General features: G+C 46.1%; 1 protein-coding gene across 2 annotated transcripts in view; it reads left to right on the top strand.

The window, feature by feature from the left end:
* Positions 1-1233: 1233 nt before the first annotated feature.
* Positions 1234-21640, top strand: part of LOC136852532 (uncharacterized) — an 89233-nt gene continuing 68826 nt past the window's right edge. The window contains exons 1-2 of one of the 2 annotated variants that reach the window (XM_067127269.1): positions 1234-1332; positions 19492-19677. In XM_067127269.1, coding sequence (XP_066983370.1) covers positions 19509-19677 — 169 coding nt within the window. In that variant the 5' untranslated portion in view covers positions 1234-1332; positions 19492-19508. Of the gene's footprint in view, positions 1402-19491; positions 19678-21640 lie in introns of both variants that reach the window. The other variant, XM_067127260.1, reaches the window with a different exon arrangement.

Here is a 21640-nt window from a genome sequence, read left to right as displayed (position 1 = left end):
CTGAAATAAAGGAAAGTCAGATACAATTTCATTCGAGAAAATTATCACCTTAGTGAATGACCATTAATTTTATGTGGGTATAAATAAGTATAAATACCTATTCTTTAACAACAAAAAATTAGTTGTTGATTTATGTCAAACTATAAGTGTTGAGTTGTATGCCTTTATTCTATAAGCTCTTACAGAGAATAAGAAATGCTTTCAAAATGAGGGCAGCCTTCTCTTCCCCCACCACAAAAAGCGACGGCGCAAACATTGCCCCGACTCAGGCTGATGCAACATTCCAAATGTTCAGAGAATGGAGACGCCGGTGGGATGATTATGGCTGGGATTAATTGTCACTAGTTTCATGTTCAGATTTCTTACTGTATTGTACAATACTGGCACTTTGTTTTAAAGCTCCATCGACAGACCACATTCGTCAAGAGTGGATTTCATTTTAGCAATCCACTTTGGTCTGTATTCCCTTTAGCATAGAATTTATTATGGGCTGCTGAAGAGCAAGAGCCTGTGCCAGCATAAGGTTGGCTGAATCTAGATAGTCATAGAATTTACGTAGCAGCAAGTACATGGTGTGTGATAACCTACTTTGCTGCCTTGGCAAACCTTCAACCAAAAATTTATCATTCTCATTTCAACCTTGCTGGCCAAGCTAAACAGGCCGAGTTTTCCATAAGCCATGCAGTTTGCTGAGCTTTTTCTTATTTGAGGGAAGTCTTTCTGAAATTTCCCGTGAGAAACTTCCAACTTTTGAAATCCCCAAATTCTACTTCCATAAAGAAGAGTTGGTGTGGCCAAGTGATCAAAACGTTCAAACAGGATATCAACTGGCAATGTTAACTGCCATAGTTCTCAGTATTTATGTACAGCCTTTATTAAGGCAACCTGTAAGTCCTCGACAGATTCAGCCATTGCAATAGTATCATCAGCATATAATAAAACATACATTCTTAAAAAAAACTCAGACATCATCATCATCACTTAGATTGCAATGTATTTCAGAAGCACTTAACCCAAGCCCTTTGTAGTCTCTGCTGACAAAATACTTAAAATCATTTAAATACACGGCATATAAGAGAGTTGACAAAGATATCAATTTAAAACGTTGTCAGTACCATAAGCTTTGTTATTTTTGAGTTTAAGGATTATATTTTGGACTTCCACAACAGTAAACTGCTTGCTGACGCATTCATTTGTAGAGTTAAAAGAGGAAACGGAGTTGCAAGAATCACGAGTAAATTAAAGAGGGAGCCGTTACATTTAAATCCCACATGTTATTACTACTACTAATACTAGTGTTTATGCTATAACACCTGGGCAACGTTTATCAGGGTTCGTACCGCGACTGTCAGGCTAATGTTAGATGATTAATTACAGATCATTATCAACTAAGCTTTTAAGGTAAAGACCGAGCTGGCAAGTGATTGCTAATCCTGTAGTTTAGGGTCCAAATTCACTCCTTCCTTGTGTGTGCTCAAGTTTTCTTCCCTATTTTCAATTACAGTATTTCTTTCGACAGATCTGCAAACAGAAGTATAGGCTATTTACTAAAAAAAAATGAGTAGTTTGTTCACCCCCTCTAAAAAAAATGGGGTGAATAAAGATCTGCACCCCACACGAATAATCTCCGTAGGGGGGTACCGCCGTCAGTGCACCTCATGCGGTGCACTGTAGGCATTACATAAGGTTCTTTGCAGCGTGCCTTCGGCCCCTAGCTGCAACCCCTTTCATTCCTTTTACTGTACCTCCTTTCGTATACTCTTTCTTCGGTAATTCTATACATTAGCTCTGCACGTGTTTTTACCTTTTCAACTGGTTTTTTCTACACTTTTAGGGGTTTTGATATTGGCGAGGTGCACCTGTTTGTTGTCGGCCAAATGGAATGTCCCTTTGCCGTGTTTAGTACGGGCCTGGGGGGGTTGGGTACCCATATGTTAGCAAGTTATTGCACTTGCCGGATGGGATATGAATCGTGCGAAACAGACGTACCCGTGCTCTGTCTTGTGAAGATCGCGTATGGAAACCCCTTGTTGGATGGACTTCAGGGGTTAATTACATGGATGGACTTCAGGGGTTAATTACAGGTTAATTAGGCTCGAGCGCCAAAAATGAAAGGTAAATTCATAATTAGCAACCAAAAAACTGTAGAAAAAGTCAAGTTATAGTGCTGTCGGCTGCGCAGAGCTACTACATAGTTCTACCCTTTCATCCATCTTACTTTCCATCCTCTCCTAATACAGTTGATTCATAGTGCAACTGCGAGGTTTTCCTCCTGTTACACCTTTCAAATCTTTTACTGTCAATTTCTGTTTCAGCGCAGAATGACCTCATAGGGCCCAGTGCTTGGCCTTTGGCCTAAATTCCATATTCAATTCAATCCACGTGAATAGTGTAGTGTTGCCGAAACTGTATTGTGGAGTGAGCACTGAGGAACGAGGAACCAGGTAGGAAACTGGCACGGGCTCTTGCTCTTCAGCAGCCACTTTCTGATAAATCTGAAAAAATGGGCAGTTTATATGCTTACAGAAGCAGAGATTTACGATTTCATAAAAACTCTATGGGTCCATAACCCCCAAGGCATGTTTTTGTTTGTTTACCCCCCTTAATTCCCTGTGTATTTTTTTAAAATTTCTGCTTCTGTAAGGAGATAAACTCAATTTTTATTGTTTTCCATGATTCAGCAGTAGAACTATGGAACAACTCCATATGGGGTATTACCTTGGAAATTGACTCTTTCTATAGTAGCCTATTTTGGTTGCTTATTAAGAATTTACCATTATTTTCTGTTGGTCGACTGTAATTAACCTATAATTAACCTTAGAACTGATATGTTATTTTATGCTGGCCAGCATGGAATGCCATCGTGCATAGGCTACATGGTGTTCTATGGGAACTTTTGGCGAAAAGTGGATTGTTCCAACACGATACGCACCATCGGTCCTTTACATTAGGGAATTACTTATGGAGAAGCTGGATGCAGCCGTTAAACTCTTGAACAAGGCGGTTAGGTAGTAACTACTGTCAGGTAAACGGAAACACCCGCCTGCCCGGAAGTAAACATTCCAGTTTACTTTCGGTGGTCATGCGTTGCAGACGTGTTTTCGGATCTCTTTGCCTGGCTGTCGTTAAGCTCTTCATTTACTCCCTTTCTACTTGTGTTGAGTGTTGTTTTTCACCGCCTGCGTTGTGGAAGAGTTGTTGGTGGGGGGGGGGTTGCGGGCATTGTTGGTAAGTTCGCTTCCACGGCGCCCTTGGTGGACTTCCCTCCTTCCTTCTCTCTCCCTGTTTGTTCTTCTATCTCTCTCCTTCGCCCTCTTTGCTCGCTCGTCGGGCGAAGACCGCGAGGGGAGGGATGGGCGGTTGGGCAAAGACCGTGAGGGGAGGGATGGGCGGTTGGGCAAAGACCGCAGGGGTGTGGGTTGGTCGGGTGACCTCTTCTCAGGGGCCTCCTCTTGCTTTGTAGGGCAGTTCCCCTCAGAGCGACAGGAGTCTCCCTCTACTAATCATCTTGGCTTTTTCTCTCAGATTGACAGTGAGCACCATAGGCGCACCAGTAGTTGGCAGGATATCTCAGTTGGGATATCTTTGCCTGAAGGAGTCCCGACATTCATACGGTGTGTGCTTTGGGATTGACCACAGTATCTGGTTGGAATGGCATAGATCCACGTTGGGATCATTCCGACTCTGTTCCCGCCAATTTGGATCGATTGCTGTCATTGCTGACCTTCATGTATGCTGTGGCACTGCCTGTAGCGTATCTGTGGTCTGCCTGCTCCTGCTGTTCTTCCTGTGTTATTGTTCGTGTCGACTCTGCAACAAGTCTCTGGGCATCTCCTCCTGGTCTCCTGCCGTAGCTGTCCTGATTGCTTCTGTCGATGCTGGTAACATTCATGTGACGTTCCTGGCCGTTGCTGTAGCTCCTGCCTTCCTAACTGCTTCCGTAGCTCCTGCATTGGCTGTCCTGATCGTGCCTTCAGCTTATCCTGGTCGTCATGTCCTGGGCCGCTTCCACTGTGATCCTGTCTAGCTGCCCTGAAGGTTACGATATTTCTCGTGTCCACCATCCTGTAGAAGGTGTCAGAGTGAAGGTGAAGGAAGTTGCCCTGTGGAGGTAGCCACCACCTTCTTCAGCTTATTTTTGTTTTCATCTTCTGCCACCTCTTCCCTTCCTCTCCCGAGGTTTGAGGGGGTCCCAGGAAACCGGATAGACCTCCATCGGCCGAAGGAGAGGAAGGCTGCTCCTTCCCCCTTGATATCCTTTGGGCGTCGAGGTACTGCCTTCTTCAGAGGAGGCAGTGGGTCTCTCGTTGGCGCTTCCCAACCTTTGGGTTTGAGAATTGATTCGCATACCCCTGGGTTTTGTGTTTTGGGAGCCATGGGTGCGCAAACCTCGGGTTGCGCTCCCATTCCCAGTCCTAGAAGTTCTGCCTCTAAGACAGGTGCTGCTTTGGGCACTTGTTCGCGAGCCACTCTGAGTGCTAAGATTCTGTGGAATATTGAGTATCCTGATCTGGTCTGGAGAGTGTTCTGCCTGGCCCTGTTCAGGGAGCAGCACAAGAGAAAGGGCTGAGGCATCCAGGTGTCTTAGCTCTTCCTGCCAGCACTACAAGTGCTCCCCGAGTGCTTACTAGTGCTCGGTCGGGTTCCCAGCCTGGTGTCTCGATCGTGTCGGTTCGAACACCGGAGGAAGCGGGGAAGAGGTTCCCTTCGAGAGTCCTGCGGAATTTCTAAGGGACTGCCTCTCTTCTGGGAGGCAATTTTCTCTTGTTGGCTCTTCCCGCCCTTGGGTGGGAACTGATTCGCATTCTCCTGTGGGGTACAGGACAAGAGAAAGTGCCAAGACCCGGGTGTCTCGGTCCCGAGACGCCCAGGTGTCTTGATACTGCCTGCCAGCTGTTTCAGTTGCTTGGCCGGGTTTCATCCTCGTATCTTGAACCTTAGGGTTTGAGCATGCAGGATATCAGACACAGAGTTCTCCCTTCAAACCTTCTTCTCGAGGGGCCTCAACCTTGAAGGAGTTCAGAGTTCGGGAAATTAGAACTAGTTCATGGCACGCAAGTTCTGCCCTGTCCAGTTCCGATTGCATTTGCACGATCAGCTCAGCTCGGCTAGGCTTGCTCGCCCCACCCAGTCCCTGGTCGTGTTTGTGAGACCTGCTTGGCTCAGCTCAGCTCTCCTTGCCCCGCTTGCCTCCCAGTCCACTGCTTACCACCCAGTCTGGATTGCATTCGCGTGACTGGCTAGGTTTGGTGCGGCTTGGCTCGGCCCCGCTCGGTTTTTCTGAATCGGGTTCTCAGCACTGTTCTGGTGAACTTTCTGCTCTTCCCAGGAAAGCACTTTGCCACCGCACAAGCGCTCTTCTTCCCCCGTGTGGCAACCATCTCCGGTTGACTATCGCTCATGGTCCGCCTCTCCTGTTGGTCTTCCTGGCAGGAAAGGTGGGGGTACTCTTTCTCCTCACCTGTTCTCTTTTCCTCTTGGTTGTTTCGAGAGGCACGAGATGGACAGAGAGAGCTCCGATGAATTTGTCTTTATTCGGAGTTCGGCTTCCTGGCGTGCTTTCGGTGTCGGTCCTCTGATTGTCTCGTAGCACAACCAGGTAGCTGAGGAGGGTTTCTTGGGATCTGTCAAGGTCTCTCTCTGGGGAGAGAGGTACAGGAGTTTCATGCTTCGGAACTAGTGAGGGTCTTCCTCTTCAAGTTGCGATCGCACTTGTTTCTTGGAGAACTTCACGCTGATTCATCAGCGCGAAGATCCCCAGAACAGCACCACTGCTTCCCCAGTGAAATCTTCATCACTCACAACCCTTGCAGTTTCCGAAGGACCCGAGAGTTTCAGGGGCCGCCATGGTCCTTGCTTGCGAGAGCGTTCTTGACCAGATGAATACTTTTCTTTGGAAAAGGAGTATTCAGGTCGAGACACCAAACACCTCCCCTGCCTTGACAGAGTACAAATTCTTGTTGTCTCAGAGGGGTCTTGCTGACTGCAGGTTGTTCTGACTCAGCTTCACCCGGACCTGGTTCTCTCTCTGCTTCTCCTTGCTGTGAAGGGTATTCTCTTCTGCAATGAGAGGCGGTGACCTTGGAGGACACCTCTTGGTTTCCTGCAGACAGGAAGATTCACAAAGAGACTGCTCGACTGAGAGGTCCTTACCATCTTTCTGTTTGCCTGCCTGCACAACAAAGTCGGTAGTTTTCTCTGTCCTTCGTACCAGACCCATGGGCCACTGCGGTGAAGCATGCTGTCTTTATGGGACATATCGATATCTACATTTTCCCAGCCGTATTTGTCTGTTTCGCTAGGGGTTCACAAGCATTGCTCACCCCAAGTTACAGACAAATGCTGGAAGACATTGCCTCTCGCCCGACCTGATAGCTCTGCTTCTGAGGCATTGAGGAGAGTTCTCCTTGACCCAGCCTCCTGTAGCAGCTACACAAGAAGCTGTTCTTCAGGCAGTACATCCCTGTGTATTCAGGACTGGGAGACTTTCCAGCTTTCCTTGCAATCATAGGCTTTCTTGCCAAGCAGCAACAGATTTAGCTGGATATCTCTTGAAGTCCTGTGCAACACTGTTCCAGGGACTGGATCTCTCTTCGCTGGTAGGTGTCGTTGACGGAACTTCTTGGGTCAGAGTCGCTCTTCAAGTCTGGACTTCCTCTTCTTCACGGAGGGTTGCTTCTCTCCTTTTCAATGTGAAGAGCATAGGCCCTTGCCACCTAGTCTTCTATCTGAAGTAGCCTTTTTCTCCTTAGTCAAGATTTAGCTACTGATGAGAAGCTTCGGTCTTGCTATCTCAGGGAACTGGTCCCTGGGTGGCATGTGACTCTCGTTTAGGGTTCTTGTCCTGTGCTCTGCACGCGCCCTTATGATTCGTTGGACAGAGATGTGCCCTCTTAGGACCATCTCTCATCTCGCTCCTGCCTTGGCATAGAAGATGGAAGAACAGGTGAAGGGAATCAGTACCTTGACTCCTTCTTGAGTGTTGTAAGTGGGCTGCGAATCCATTGGCATCTGTTGTCAGGTTCAAGTCTTTCTTGTTCCCCTCCTCTTTGGACTTTGTATCAGTGATCCAGAACAATCGTTACTTTCTCCTATTAGGGAGCTGCGGTACTTTCCGAAAAGGCTTGACATTCCTAACCTGGGTGTCATCGACGTTTTCACTAGTACTATCTCTCCCAAGGAAGAAGTGTCTAAGGACACATCTTTCTCCTGGCTTCGTGAAGCGATCGAAGGAGATACTTGGCAGCTGATGACGACAATACCGGTGCTTTCCACCCGAGAGCTCACGAAGTCAATGGCTTGGTCCATTCCTTGCATTCCAGAAGTTTCTGTCAGTCTGGAGGCAAGATATGGTCTCATAGACCACACTCTTGTCTTCTACCTTCTGTCTTGCCCACAGGCCCTTGGAACCTTTTTTCATTGGTCCTGTGGTGGCTGCTCAACAGGTTTTCTTACCCGGCTCCAAGAGGACAGGTAGCATATCGCCTAAGGTGTTGGTTCTGGAAGTGAGAAGGATCCCGAAAGTGACTAGCCTCTCCTCCTCCTTCGTGATGAGAATAGGACTTGAACCAACACTTGCTGGATCTAGCGTCTGATGCAGTAAGACTACACATCGAGCACCCAGTCTGTTTTTCTTCTAGAATCATAGAAGCATTTCTGTTCCTTCCTCTAGGAAGGGGAGGAAGGAGACCCTAGCAATAAGGAAAACCCTGTCTCAGGTTTTCCTTACTGCCTCCAACTCTTAGGTTCTTTCCAGCCTATTTCGTACCAGTTATGTTTCCTCACCCAAGCGAAAAGGTCCAGAATGTGACATTTGATCTTGCAGTTCCTGCACTCCAATCCATATGTTAGAGCCACGGTACTCCTCGCTCTTTCGACCAGGAGAAGTAGCCCAGGTGTGCAGAACTCCGTCCAGTTCAAGAGACTCACTCAGATTCCTCCCTCTAACAAGTGAATCTTCCTAACCTAATATAAAGGACTGATGGTTTGTATATTGTGCCAGAACAAATCAGAATTTTTAAAATTAAATGTATTTTTCCTAACTATACAAACCTGAGGTTCTTTACATTACATTTTTATGCCCACCTCATGCCACCCCTCAATCTGAACCAGGGCTGGAAGGCAAACAGGAATGTTTACATCCGAGCAGGCAGGTATTCCTGTAAAGTCCCTGCTCAACGGGTTCTCTGTGGTGAACTTCCCGTTTTCTACGGTGACTCTACTACAAGCTTAGGTCAAGCCAAATAGCCACATTTTTATCTATGTAAATTCGTATCCGTTACTGATTTATTTATGCCTGTTTTATTTTTATGTGTGTCAGAGTATTATTGTATAAATTCTTGTAATCTGATCTTTTATGTTATTTGTGTTGCCTGTCCAAATTCACATTGAGAGCAATTGACCTCAGGTCACCTGTATCCTTTTGTATTTCTTTGTATGACGTCCACACGCCGCTTTATAAGCAGCCTGAGGGCCGCCCGCGCCCTTGACCTCGTGAACAACCCACGAAAGACCAGAACCTCCTGGAAACTTGGGGCGTGATCTAGGACCTCCTCACCCTTCTCGAGACGGACAGCAGCAGCAGGCAGTTGGAGATAAGCCTGTCAAGGAAGATCTTCCTCCGTCAGCTCCTCCCGGAGGTCCGAAGCTAGATGCTCGAGCCTTACACAATGCCGCTTGGGGACCTGATGAGGACGGCGCAGCAACTGAAGGACTCCACAAGGGCAGCGAAGCGGGCATCCACGCCCGCACACCCCATCAACTCCCTCCAACCAGAGGAGTACGCGGAGGAGATAAGCGCCGTCACCAGGAGGTGGCCAACCTACCACCACAAGAAACATCCACCAGGGCCTTGCTACTACCACCAGCGGTACGGCAAGGACGCCCGGAACTGCCAACCCCCCTGCTCTTTCACCCATCCAAAAAATGGGGGAGGCGGTGGCCAACAGAACAGGCCACCATGGCAGCAGAGGAACCCAGGAGCCCAAAACCAGTAGGTTTCTACGTCTGCGACACCATCTCCAGCAGGATGATGCTGGTCAACACTGGGGCTGTTCGATCAGTCTTCCTGCCATCCAGATAGGACCGCCAACAGGTCCCCCATCTTCTCCTATGGCACCAGGCTCCTGTTGATCTCCATCCTTGGCCAGAGGTACACTTGGAACTTCATAGTCACGGACGTAAGGACCCCACTCTTGTGATCGGACTTCCTCACCCACTTTGGTCTGGATACTGACTCCTGCCAGGCCCTCCCCCTGGCGATGGGCCCCAGCGCGCCCGCCATCTGCTCCGTCGCCCCACACCAGTACACCCAACTGCTAAAGGAGTTCCCCGACGTCTTCAAGCCCGAACTGCGCCAGGTGCCCGGGGCCCCTGCAAAGCACGGAATCTACCACCACATTAAGACAAAGGGCCCCTCAACTCACGCAAGGTTCCGGAGGCTTCCCCCTCGGCACCTTCAGGAGGCCAGTGACGCTTTCGCCGAGATGGAGCGGATGGGCATATGCAGGAAGGGCTCTAGCCCGTGGGCCTCTCCCCTCCACATGGTGCAGGAACCGGACAGCTCCTGGAGACCCTGCGGCAACTACAGGCGGCTCGACCTCGCAACTGAACCGGATCATTACCCCCTACCAAACATGCAAGATCTCACGGCCTTTCACGGGGCCAAAATATTCTCTAAACTAGACCTTTTGAAGTCCTACCTCCAGGTACCAGTTGCTCCAGAGGGCATCCCCAAAACTGCCATCATCACGCCCTTCGGGTCCTATGTCTTCGCCTTCTCCACCTTCGGCCTGAGGAACGCGGGAGCAACCTTCCAGAGACTGATGGACAGCATCCTGGGGGACCTGAACTTCTGTGTCTGTTATGTAGATGACATTCTAGTCTTTTCCAGATCCCTCAAAGAGCACCTGTGGCACATCCGAAAGGTCCTGCAGCGCCTGCAGGAGAACGGCCTCGTCGTCAGGTTTGATAAATGCACCTTCGGCGTCGAAAAAGCTGACTTCCGGGCCACGAGATATTCCCGGAGGGCGTCCGTCCACTCGCATCGAAGGTTGCAGCTGTTACCAGGTTCCCCACCCCTACCTCTGTCAAGGCTGTACAAGAATTCCTCAGGATGGGCAACTACTACAGGAGGTTCATCCCCGGGGTCGCGCACACCATGGCCCCCCTGACGGGGATCCTGAAGGGCCACCCGAAGACCTTAGTTTGGGGACCCGACCAGCAGCAGGCCTTTTCCCTAATGAAGGCTGCCCTTGCCGAGGCAACCACCTTGGCCCACCAGGACCCCAACACCCCCCTCCAGCTTCCCACGGAGTGGACCTTAGACCCCCTGGTCTGCAGTGATCTGTGAAAGTTATGGGGCAGACCAACCGTAGACCTGTTTGCGACATTGGGGAATCACCATCTTCCTCTCTTCTGTTCTCTAGCCCTGTACCCTCTGGCATGGGTGACAGATGCCATGCTTCTGGACTGGACAGACCTGGATGTCTATGCCTTCCTGCCCTTCGGCATGATCAGGGAAGTGATCAACAAGTTCTCGTCCCATTGCAACATCTCGATGACTCTAGTTGCCCCATTCTGGCCCATGAAGGAATGGTTCCCAGACCCGCTTCGGTTATTAGTGGATTTCCGGAGACTACTTCCACAAAAACAGTCTCTTCTCAGACAACCCCACTTCTTCAGGTTCCACCAAAGGTTGTCTGCTCTGGTCCTGACAGGCTTCATACTGGCCAGAGTCTCGTCAGATTGAAGGGTTTTTCAAAACCAGTTGTAGAGGCTATTGCTAGATGTAGATGTCAATCCAAGTGGACAGTCATGTGAAGATGGTGCAGTTGATGTAACGTCTTGTCTTCTGAAGTGTCTGTAAGTCAGATCGCAGACTTTCTCCTCTACCTGAGGTCCTCCAGGAAGTTATCATCCTCTACCATCAAGGGGTATAGGGCAATGCTGATTTCTGTCTTTAAGCATAGAGGTCTGGATCTGTCCTATAACCAGGATCTCGGCGACCTCATCAAATAGCTTGATACATCTAAGCAAAGGAAGTCTGATTATATCTCTTATGGAGTCTTGACATGGTTTTAAAATGGCTTTCAGGTCCCGCTTTCATGCCTCTCCGCTCTGTCTTACTGAGGGATCTCACCAGGAAGACTCTCTTCCTTGTTGTGGTGGCCACTGCCAAACGTATCTGTGAGCTACAGGCTATTGAGGAGTTGGTTTCGCAAGGAGATGCAGTCTGCTCCTTCTCTCTAGGGTTCCTTGCCAAGAATGAGGACCCTTCCAAGCCCTGGCCCCATTCGTTCACCATTCAAAACCTAATGGACATCCTTGGACCGGAAGAAGAAAGGCTTCTTTGCCCTGTGAGAGCTCTTAGATATTACCTGCAAAGGACAGAGGAGATCAGAAGGCCTTCTAGCAATCTCTGGTGCTCTGTTAGGAACCTTTCTTGTCCACTATCTAAGAATGCTCTGTCATATTTTTTGAGAGACTTGATTTCTGAGGCACATCTTGCCTGCCTTTGAGGTGAAGGCTCATGAGGTTTGAGCTGTCGCTACCTCCTTTGCTTTTAGTCATAATGTCCCTCTCGTCCATTTTACAATCTTCCTGTTGGAAGTGCAAGTCAGTCTTTGCTTCACACTACTTGAAAGACATGGAAACCGTGTTTGAAAGCTGTAGTACCTTAGGGCCATTATCCATGGCTGGCATGGTGTTGAGAGAGGAAGCATAGGGAGCTCTCTTTCCCTCCTCTATCTCCTCGCCTTGATGTAGGTTGTTGAGTCCAGGGGGAGCCTGGGGGTAAACTGTACCTGGAGTACCCACCAGTTTTTTAGTGGTTGGGATGTGGTTTTTTATTACAATGTAGGTGACAGTATTGTCTGGTTGTTTTTATTCTGGTACTATGCCCAGGGCAAGGGCATCTTTTTCTAAGCTTTGCTAGCCATTGGAAATATCCTTCGCTGCAAAGTTCCCACCTAAGTAAGGGCGACCCATGGCTATACTGCCACGCCACTACAGGTTAAGATGAGGACCAACCAGAGGCAGTATCTACCTGCAGTAGCTCTCTTACCAGGTAAGGAAACAACAAGCATTGTATTAATGTTAGCGACCTTTCTATTTCAAAGTCATTACCATTTTACTTAATGTTATGGAATAGAATATGTCCATGTATCCACCTCCTATCAATTTGTATTCAGCTATGTGCAGGCAGTTCCTGGTTATTGGTGATCCGGTTTTATCTAAATAACTTACCCAGTAATTACATAGCTATTGGTTTCTTTTAACTAGCAGCTTAAAATTTTGAAATTGCAGGTCACACTAGTTTGTTTTGGTTATAGCAACATGCCCCTTCCACTTTTGGGGGAAGAATAGGTACAACATAGCAAAGAACTTCAATTTGTTTCTGCCGGCTGTGGTTGAAGTACTTTGGTTGGCAGCAGCTTGAATTTTGAAACTTATACTTTGCTGGTTGTCTGTTCTTATCTACGATTGGTGAAGTATTCATTTTCGTAACCTTTCAGCACAATTTAGATAGTGTTAGGCAATTTTTGATCATAGGTTTACGAATTTTTGCCCTTTTTTGGACTAGTGTTTGATTTTCTCCATGATGTCTGACGCTAGAAGTTCCAGTATTAGGTATTGTAGCAATGGCTGCAATACTAGACTTACTAAGGAATCATGTGACACACTACAGTATTTGTGTTCAGTGTAGGGGACAAATGTGTTCAGTTGATTTACAATTTGAAGAATGTAGTGAACGGGATTTAAAGAAGTGGAGAACTTTAGATTCACATCTCAAGAAACTGGCTAGAGATAGGAAGAGAAAAGCTATTGCTAGGGAATCTAGTAAAGCTTTAGCTAGTCAGGATTCATCCACTAAGTTGGATGCAATTGCACCTGTAATCCCTTCTGATCCTGTTCCATCTTCCCCACCTGTGCAATCCTCTCCTTTACCTGGCTTTAATGTTTCCGATCCCAACGGCATCGTCAGCCGGGAGTTGAAAATCGACACAGTTTGAATTAATTGTGCGATCGAACGCTAAATTAGCCGCATCAGTGAAAGTGTTGATGAATAAAAGTGAGTCAGAGTGCCCCATGGCACCCAGTGCTAGTGCAGTGGTAGTGGAGGAGGTGGCTGTTCGCCCCGCTGATTCTCCTCGGCCAAGGTCCCTGGCATACTCCCCAGCGCCTAGGAGGAGTCAGACTGGTAGCTTAAGGGAGGTGGTGGGGTCTACCCCCGAGCAGTCGCCCCCTCAGTTCAGTCTGTTGATGAATCCCAGACTGTAACCAAAGGCCGTTGGAAAGGCCCTCAAGTGGGTGCTCATTGTATGTCTTCCAGCTCTGAGGATTTTAGTCATGGCACCATGTGGACAAATCATGCCTACTGAAAAGGCACGCAGTGGACTTCACGATCTCTTCTCCTGCGTCTTGTAAGAAGGGCAAGGATTCAGCGCGCCCCTCTTGCAGTCACTGGGATAGCCCGGAGCAATTCTCTACAGCTACATCAGATGATGATCATAGTCTGGCGCCAAGGTGCCTTGTGCCGCGTAGACGTTCTTCATTACACAAGGGAACCCCCTTATCAGGAGTTGTGCGTCCAGCACCATCACCTCTCCAATTAGCGCCCGAGCTGCCAGCAGCTAGCGACGAAGCTCCCATTTGCAGATGAGTGCCCATTGGCATCCGTTCGCCGTCAAGTTTCGTCTTTGGCTCCCACGTCTTCAGTGCTTCCTAAGCACCTGTTGGCGCCTGCTCCTCCACCTTCTCATCATAGTGTCATCTTGAACAGTGTTCCTCCTTCGGTTGACCTGACTCATAGCAAGCTAGATAACATTTTAAGTTTGCTTCAGAAAGCACCTCCGACATCACAGACGACAGCGGACTTATCACTTTCTCCTGTTTCTTCTGAAGAAGAGGTAGTACCGGATCAGGATGCTCCTTTGTCTGCGTACTCTGCTTTATTGAGGTTCCTGCTAGCCACCTTTTAAGCTTCTTGTTGCCGGCAACTCCTTCCTCTCCTGCTTCAACTTTTGTTTATGGAAGCTTCCTCAGCTGGTTCTTTGTAATTACCAAAACTGGTTCTCTCCTCCTCAGTGAAGAAATGTAAAATTTTTATATATATTTATTTTTTATAGTTTTTATCTAATATTCTTTGTTTTTTATGTTCATATTTTAGCACTGAATTTTACTAGTACAGTATGTTATCATTCACCTTTTCATTATCAATCACATCATTAATTTATGTATTTCATCTTCATTGCTGCGCTGAATAATCCTGATGGGTTGCGGTGCTTGTTCTTCAAGACCTAAATATCATAATCAATCAATCAACCCTCAGCAGAGAAGGCACTGAACGAAGTAGAAGGATGGTTCTCAGAGAAGAGGGAGCAAGGTAAAGCAGTTTTTTGTTTCCCACCCTCCAAGCTGTCTAGGTCAAGTTATAAATTTTATGCTACGGGAGAAGCTCCTTCCCTGGGAGTCTGCCTCCTCTCAGGGAGACTTCTCTGGCCTTATCAACTCGGCTAGGTGGTCAGCTTTCACTTCGGCCAAAATTATGTTTTCAGCTTCAGAACTTGCTCATCTTCTTAAGAATATTTTTAAAGTGTTCAAAGCAATGAGCTTCTTAGACTGGGCAGTGGGCGCGCTAGCATGCAAGATTAGAAACTGGTCTTTTTTGCTTCAAGATATGTCTTGGGACTTTTTGGCTGGTCTTTATGCCAGGGGTATACTCAAGAAAAGAGAACTGTGGTGTTCTTTTACATCACAAGGGGTCGCTTCGCCTCAGAGGTCGGCTCTCCTCTTCTCCCCCTTGGACAAGACGCATCTTTTTCCTCAGGCTACAGTATTAGACATTGCCTTTGACCTGCAGAAAAAGAGCATTCAGGACTGCTCTCCCAATCTACGAGATGCCTAAGGATTCTTCGGCTCTTCCTCCCAGATCTTCAACAACTCTGCGGACTACTCCCTTTCGGAGCTCCCGTTCTAGACTGTATACTAGGACGAGCAAGTACCCGTTTCCCACATCGTTCCATCAAGAAGTCTTCCTCTAAATCTTCCACCAAGAGGTGACGATATAGTCCTCCGTACTCAGGTAGGAGCACGGCTCCTCCTCTCTCGAGAACGGTGGTAACAAAAGGAGCAGAGTCCTGAATATTGTCTGTCCTGAAGGAGGGCTACACTATCCCCTTTGTGAACAAGCCTCCTCTAGTCCGCAAGCCTGTCGAATTGACGGCTTACTCTCCAGGCTCAGAAAGATTTGCTGCTCTCTTGCTAGAGGTCGAGTCTCTTGTTCAGAAAAAGGCCATAGAGGTAGTAGAGGACATTCATTCTCTGGGATTCTACAACCGCCTCTTTGAAGTACCCAAGTCATCGGGGAGCTGGAGACCTGTTTTAGACGTAAGTGCACTGAATGTCTTTATCAAAAAGACAGCCTTCAAGATGGAAACAAACCAGTCAGTTCTAGCATCCATTCGCCAGGGAGAATGGATGGCATCCATCGACATGCAGGACGCGTACTTTCTTATTCCAGTTCATCCTGCTTCGAGAAAGTACCTCAGGTTTGTGTTTCAGGGCAAGGTGTTCCGATTTCAAGGCTCTGTGCTTCGGTCTCCCGACAGCTTCTCAAGTGTTTACCAGGCTATTGGCTCTAGCAAAGTGGCTTCATCTGATGGGATAAAGGTCTCTCTATACCTCGACGACTGGTTACTACATTCCCGCTCTGGAGTTCAGTGTACGGAGGACATTCGCAGAACTCTTCTCCTGGCCCAGACTTGGGCCTCCTCATCAATCAGGACAAGTCTCTCCTGACTCCTCAGGAGATTCCTTATTTAGGAATGATGATCAACTCTCGGGATTTTCGGGTTTTCCTAGTCCCAAAGAGAATAGACAAGTGTCTTCAGACAGTGAACGAGTTTTTGGAACTAGATTTTTGCTCGGCCAATCAATGGATGAGCCTTCTGGGTACCCTCTCGTCCATGGAGCAATTTTTTTCTCTGGGTAGACTACACCTGTGATCTCTTCAATTCTTCCTAAGAGCCAGCTGGAATAGGAAAAAGTTCCCGGACTCGTTTGTATTCCTGAAAACTGTGGAAATCAAAGAGGATCTTTGTTGGTGGAGTTCCAGGTAGAGGCTAACAGTAGGGAAATCTCCTCTCCCTCTGAGCCCCAGCCTAGAGTTCTCTTCAGATGCTTCAAACCTAGGTTGGGGAGCTCTTTTAGCAACAAAAGAAGTGTCAGGTACCTGGTCTCAAGAACAGCAAGACTGGCACATCAATGTGAATGAATTACAGGCAATATTTCTGGGCCTACAGTGCTTTGCCTCAGAAGTGCGCGGAAAGACTATAGCAGTGCATTTGGATAGCACGACTGCACTGGCGGACATCAAGAAATGGGGGGACTCACTCTTTCTCCCTGTATGAAACAGCAAGGGTTCTTCTTCTCTGGTTGCACCAGAACAACACACAAGTGGTAACACTCTTTATCCAAGGGAAACTCAATGTTCTGGTGGACAAATTGAGCTGTCAGAAACAGGTCCTTCCCACAGAATGGACATTAGATCCATTGGTTTGTCTGGATCTGTGGATAGATCTATTCGCATCCTCCAGGAATCACCGACTTCCTCTCTTCTGCTCACCAGTACCAGATCCCATAGCATGGGCGACCAGTGCAGTGTTGCAGGACTGGTCGGGCGAAGATCTGTATGCCTTTCCCCCATTTAGTTTGGTGAGACAAGTCCTCAACAACTTCTGGTCTCATCAAAACCTGTCTATGATTTTGATAGCCCCCTTCTGGCCAGCATAGGAGTGGTTCCCAGAACTGCTGGAACTTCTTGCGGACTTCCTGAGACTTTTGCCACAGAAGCAACAACTTCTCAGGCAACCTCACTTCCAATGGTTCCACCAAAACCTGTCTTCTCTGGCCCTAACAGAATTCAAACTGTTAAGTGACTGCTCCGAAAGAAGGTTTTTTCAAAAGCGGCTGCAGACAAGATTGCTTAGTGCATAAGGCAGTCATGAGACAAAGTCTACCAGGCTAAATAGTTATCTTCAGGTCTTTGTGCAGACGAAATAACTTGTCCTCTTCTAGTACCTCTGTAATAGAAATAGCAGACTTTCTACTGTTCTTACGCTCCACTAAAGGACTTTCCACCTCTACCATTAAGGGCTACAGAGCAATGCTTAGCTCGATTTTCCGCCAAAAAAGGAATGGACTTATCGTCTAACCAAGATTTGTCCGATCTTATTAAGTCCTTTGATACCACAAAGCTTAAAGAAAAACCTTTGCTGTCCTGGAATTTAGACATACAGTAGTACTTTAGTGGCTGACCAGTTCATGTTTTGAGCCAATGCAGTCTATCTCTTTAAGGGATCTTACCAGAAAAACTTTTTCTGGTCGCCTTGGCCACTGCCAAAAGGTCCAGCAAGATCCATGCTTCGGATGAAAATGTCGGATTTTCTCGCGAATGCAATTTGTTTCTTTTCCCTAGGATTTTTAGCCAAGAACGAATCACCATCGAATCCATGGCCTTGTTCTTTTACAATTAAGAGCTTGTCTGAGATAATAGGCTCATCTGAAGAAAAAAGAGCTCTCTGTCCAGTAAGGGCCCTTAAGTTTTACCTTCACAGAACGAAGGCTATTCATGGTACTTCAAGGAATCTTTTGTATTCTGTGAAATATCCCTCTCAGCCTCTGTCTAAGAATGCCTTGGTGTTCTTCCTCGAGGACTTGATTTCAGAAGCTCGTTCCATGGTTAGCAAAGACTCTCTCCTCATGTAAAGTATAGGCCCCATGAGATAAGAGCTGTCGCTACATCTTTGGCGTTTAAGAGCAATTTATCCCTCACGTCGATTGTGCAGTCAACATTCTGGAAGTGCAAGTCAGTGTTTGCATCTCATTATTTAGGGGATATCAAAACTACTTATGATCAGCGCAGTACCTTGGGTCCGTTTTATGCGGCTGGCATGGTGTTGGGGGAGGAAACATAGAAAGCAATGTCCTTTCTTTAGTATCTTTGCCTTGCTTAGGGTGTTGAGTTTTTGGGGAGCCTGGGAGTACTATTTACTAGGAGTACCCTCCAGTCCTTTGGTTTTTAATGGCTGGGTATTGGTGTTTTAATTGTTTGTTGGTGGTTATGGTGACTATATTTGTTCTGGTTATTTTGTGTGCTACTGCGCCCTGGGCAGGGGCATCTTGTATTCTTTGCTAGCCCTTGGAAATTAGTCCATTGCTGCAAACCACCCACTGTAGTAGTAGTAGGCCCTTAAGGCTTTATCGCCTCGCCTCTGGTGGATAAGATGAGTGCCAACCAGAGGCAGTATCTACCTGTAGCAGCTCTCTTATCAGGTAAGGTTGAAGAACATTTGTTCACTGTTAGCAAATTTCTATTCTCAAACTCATTACTATTAATAATGTTTTGGGGTAGATATGTCCAACTTTCCCACCTCCATTCTGTATGGGAATCAGCTATGTAATTACTGGGTAAGTTACTTATATAAAAATAAAATTTTTATAATAAAATAAGGTTTTATATATACTTAACCTAGTAATTAGATGATCGGAGTCCACCCGCCTCCCCTCACTTAGTCATAAAGGGCATAAACAAATTGAAGCTCCTTGCTATGTTTTGCCTATTCTTCCCCCAAAAGTGGGCAGGGCATGTCGCCATAACCAAAACAAACTAGCGTGACCTGCAATTTCAAAATTTTAAGCTGCTGGTTAAAAGAAACTAAATACTATGTGATTACTGGGTAAGTATATATAAAATCTTATTTTATTATAAGTGTCATTTTTACGGCACTTGTCTAGTGTCGATGATAACTGGATTTTCGGTGCTAATATGCACCGATCTCCTGTTATCGGCGCTGATCCCCAGTTATCGGTGTTGATCCCCACTTAACAGTGGTGCCGACCAGGGATTGGTGCTGATAACCAGATATCGGTGCCGATAACTGGAGATCGATGTTGTTTTCGCCAGTTTTTGGTTATCAGCGATTTTCGGTTATCATCACGCCGTCGGGAATGGAACCCTCGCCAATAACCAGGGAATGCCTGTAATTACTTGGTAAGTTACTTATATGAAAATGTTATTTTCATGATAATAAAGTTTCATATATACATACCAAGTAATTACAGAGTCAGAGCCCTCCCTCCTCCCCTCTCATGGACACCAGGGCACAGAGGGATTGAAGCTCTCTGCTATGTTGTTCCTCTTGTTCCGCAAAAGTGGGTGGGTCTTGTCACCTATACAAAAACAATAGAAGCACTACCACGATTTTTTAATTTAGGCTGCCGTGGTTAGAAAACTTATTAGCTATGTAATTATTGTACTTTATTAAGACATATGAAACTTAATTTTATCATGAAAATAACATTTTTGGTTAATAAGTGCACAGTATTCATGCTATTGCTATTGTAAAATAAAAAATCACAAAGTAGACAATCCCAATTCAGGGAGCTTTAGTATATAGTTCACTTATGTGTCTTTCTCTCTCTTTCCAGAACAAGAAAAATCCAGCATGGCAAAACCCGAAGCACACCGGAAGTTTTATGAATTTCCAAATAAAGATGTTGAAGAAGAGTCCTGCTCTCAGTCAAAAAGTGACCCTGAGGAGTTTATTAAATATGTATCTTCAAATATCATTGGATCGAATACTGTTTTTTCATCTCCTTTTGGATTTCGAAAAGGTTTGGTACCAACTTATTCGATTAGATTTAAAACTGAAAATTGGTTTTCGTATCTAGAATTTTACATATGTCATCATTTTGTTCATACCTAATCCTGCAGTCAGCAGCTTCCTAAACACACAACAGGAAGAACCCATACCTGGTTAGGTATCTCTCTGGGTGGTATTTCTGATGGTAATAATTGTGATTGATTTATACCCTATTTGTCCATCAAGCAAGCCCTTGCTCCTGAAAATGGTTAATTCTGTGTACTTTTTTTCTGTTTTTTCCTTGCATTGCCCATATTTCTGTAGGGATTTTGGTAATCCTTTTTACTGGTTTGTGCATTATTCTCCCAGATTCCTTAAATATTGTGTATATTGCTTCCTTTGCCATCAGAAAATGCTGTAAGTAGTGTTACTACTCTAACAGCCTTTGAATAACAGCTGTGCATTGTTACTGATGGCTTCTCTTGGAGTAGGTTTGTTCCTTCTGGAATACAAACCATTGCCCTTTTTGTTAGGATATTCCTCAACACTAGCTGGAATTGGTCATTGAACTTGGTAAAGGTAGGGAACTAGTGGTAATGGGTGGAGGGGGCGAATGGGAGAATATACTTCACGCCTCTCCATTACCAAGCAATTTTTCTTCAGTCACCACCTAGTGAAGATGTCATGCTGCTGTTTCTACTAGGCAGACTTTTGTTGACACTTGAGTATTTGGTTATTGATTACTTTGTTTTTGTTTTGTTTTTACACTTTACCTGATGTGGAGAGAAAACAAGCATGCTTTACTGATTTGGAGAAAAAACAAGTACAAAGGCATTGCAAGGGGCCAGCATTTTTATGGGTGTATTATTTTGGTTTTCTTGCAGGGGCAGGGCTTGTTTCATCTAGCCTCTTGCAAAGAGTGCATTGAATGGTTTCCTTCATGGTGGGAGAGTTGCAATTGGAAGAAGAATAGGGACAGGAAGTTTTCTGTGAAGGGGGAATACTACCATGGTAACATCAACGAATCCTCCTAGTTTTTCCTTCTTGCTCTTGCTGTGCTTCTCCCTGTACTTTCTGTGCTTACTGCTTCACTGATACTTCTGCTGATGTTACAGAAATATTGTCTTGAATATCAGCAAAAGATGCGGCCTTCCTTGAACATCTCTGGAAGTCCTTCCTGCGCAACATTTGTTCTTGTTGTTCTTGCTACTGCTACTTCATCTCCCTAAGGAAGTTGACCCTCCTCTGGTGGTAGTACTTCTCCAGGGAGATAATCTGGTGTCAGCTGAGGCTTCAGCCATAACCACGCGTCTTTCCTTGATAGTTTTAAAATACTTGAGGTGAGAAAGACACAAGCTAGAGGCACAGGGAAGAAATGTAAGTGCAATTCTTCCACTCCTCTTCCTCATAGAGCTCTTTCTACACCACTTCCTTGTCTTTATCTTCACCTTCCTCCCATATGAAGTAGAAGAATTCCAAGAAGGGCTATTACAAGAAGTCGCATAGAGCCTCAGTCAGTGCTCTTTCTATAGGCTTTCCAAACCTTCTTGTCGTTTTGGGCAAAGCAAGGGTGGTGTGTGGCGCTGCCATATCAAATGTTCCAAGCAATTTATTTTGTGAATTAATGCTATTATCAACCTAAAACATGCTAAAATAATCAAATTTATATTTAATTTTTCTAATATTAAGACATCCTGTAATATTTTTACACTTGGTAATAATGTCAACAATGTTCCTACACAAAATACAAACTGTCATTCTGTACATAAAGCATATGCTTCAGTGCAGTGGAAACAGTTGTTTAACTTTTAAACAAGGTGGTTAGGTAGTTAACTACTGTCCGACTGGCGGGAGTCCTGCCCGCCCAGACTTAAGCATTCACTTTTCTTTCGAACCACGAAGCGATGAAGTGCTGTTCTACTGCTCTCTGCCCTGCTGGCCGTTTTGCTTTGATTTTCATCTGTGTTCCCGGTGGGATCATTCTGTATTTCTTT

The sequence above is a fragment of the Macrobrachium rosenbergii genome, chromosome 3 (genome assembly GCF_040412425.1).
Source record: "Macrobrachium rosenbergii isolate ZJJX-2024 chromosome 3, ASM4041242v1, whole genome shotgun sequence".
In the NCBI taxonomy this organism is placed as follows: Eukaryota; Metazoa; Arthropoda; class Malacostraca; order Decapoda; family Palaemonidae; genus Macrobrachium; species Macrobrachium rosenbergii.
Note: the sequence above shows the minus strand (reverse complement) of the source record. Positions and strands in the feature narration are given on the sequence as shown.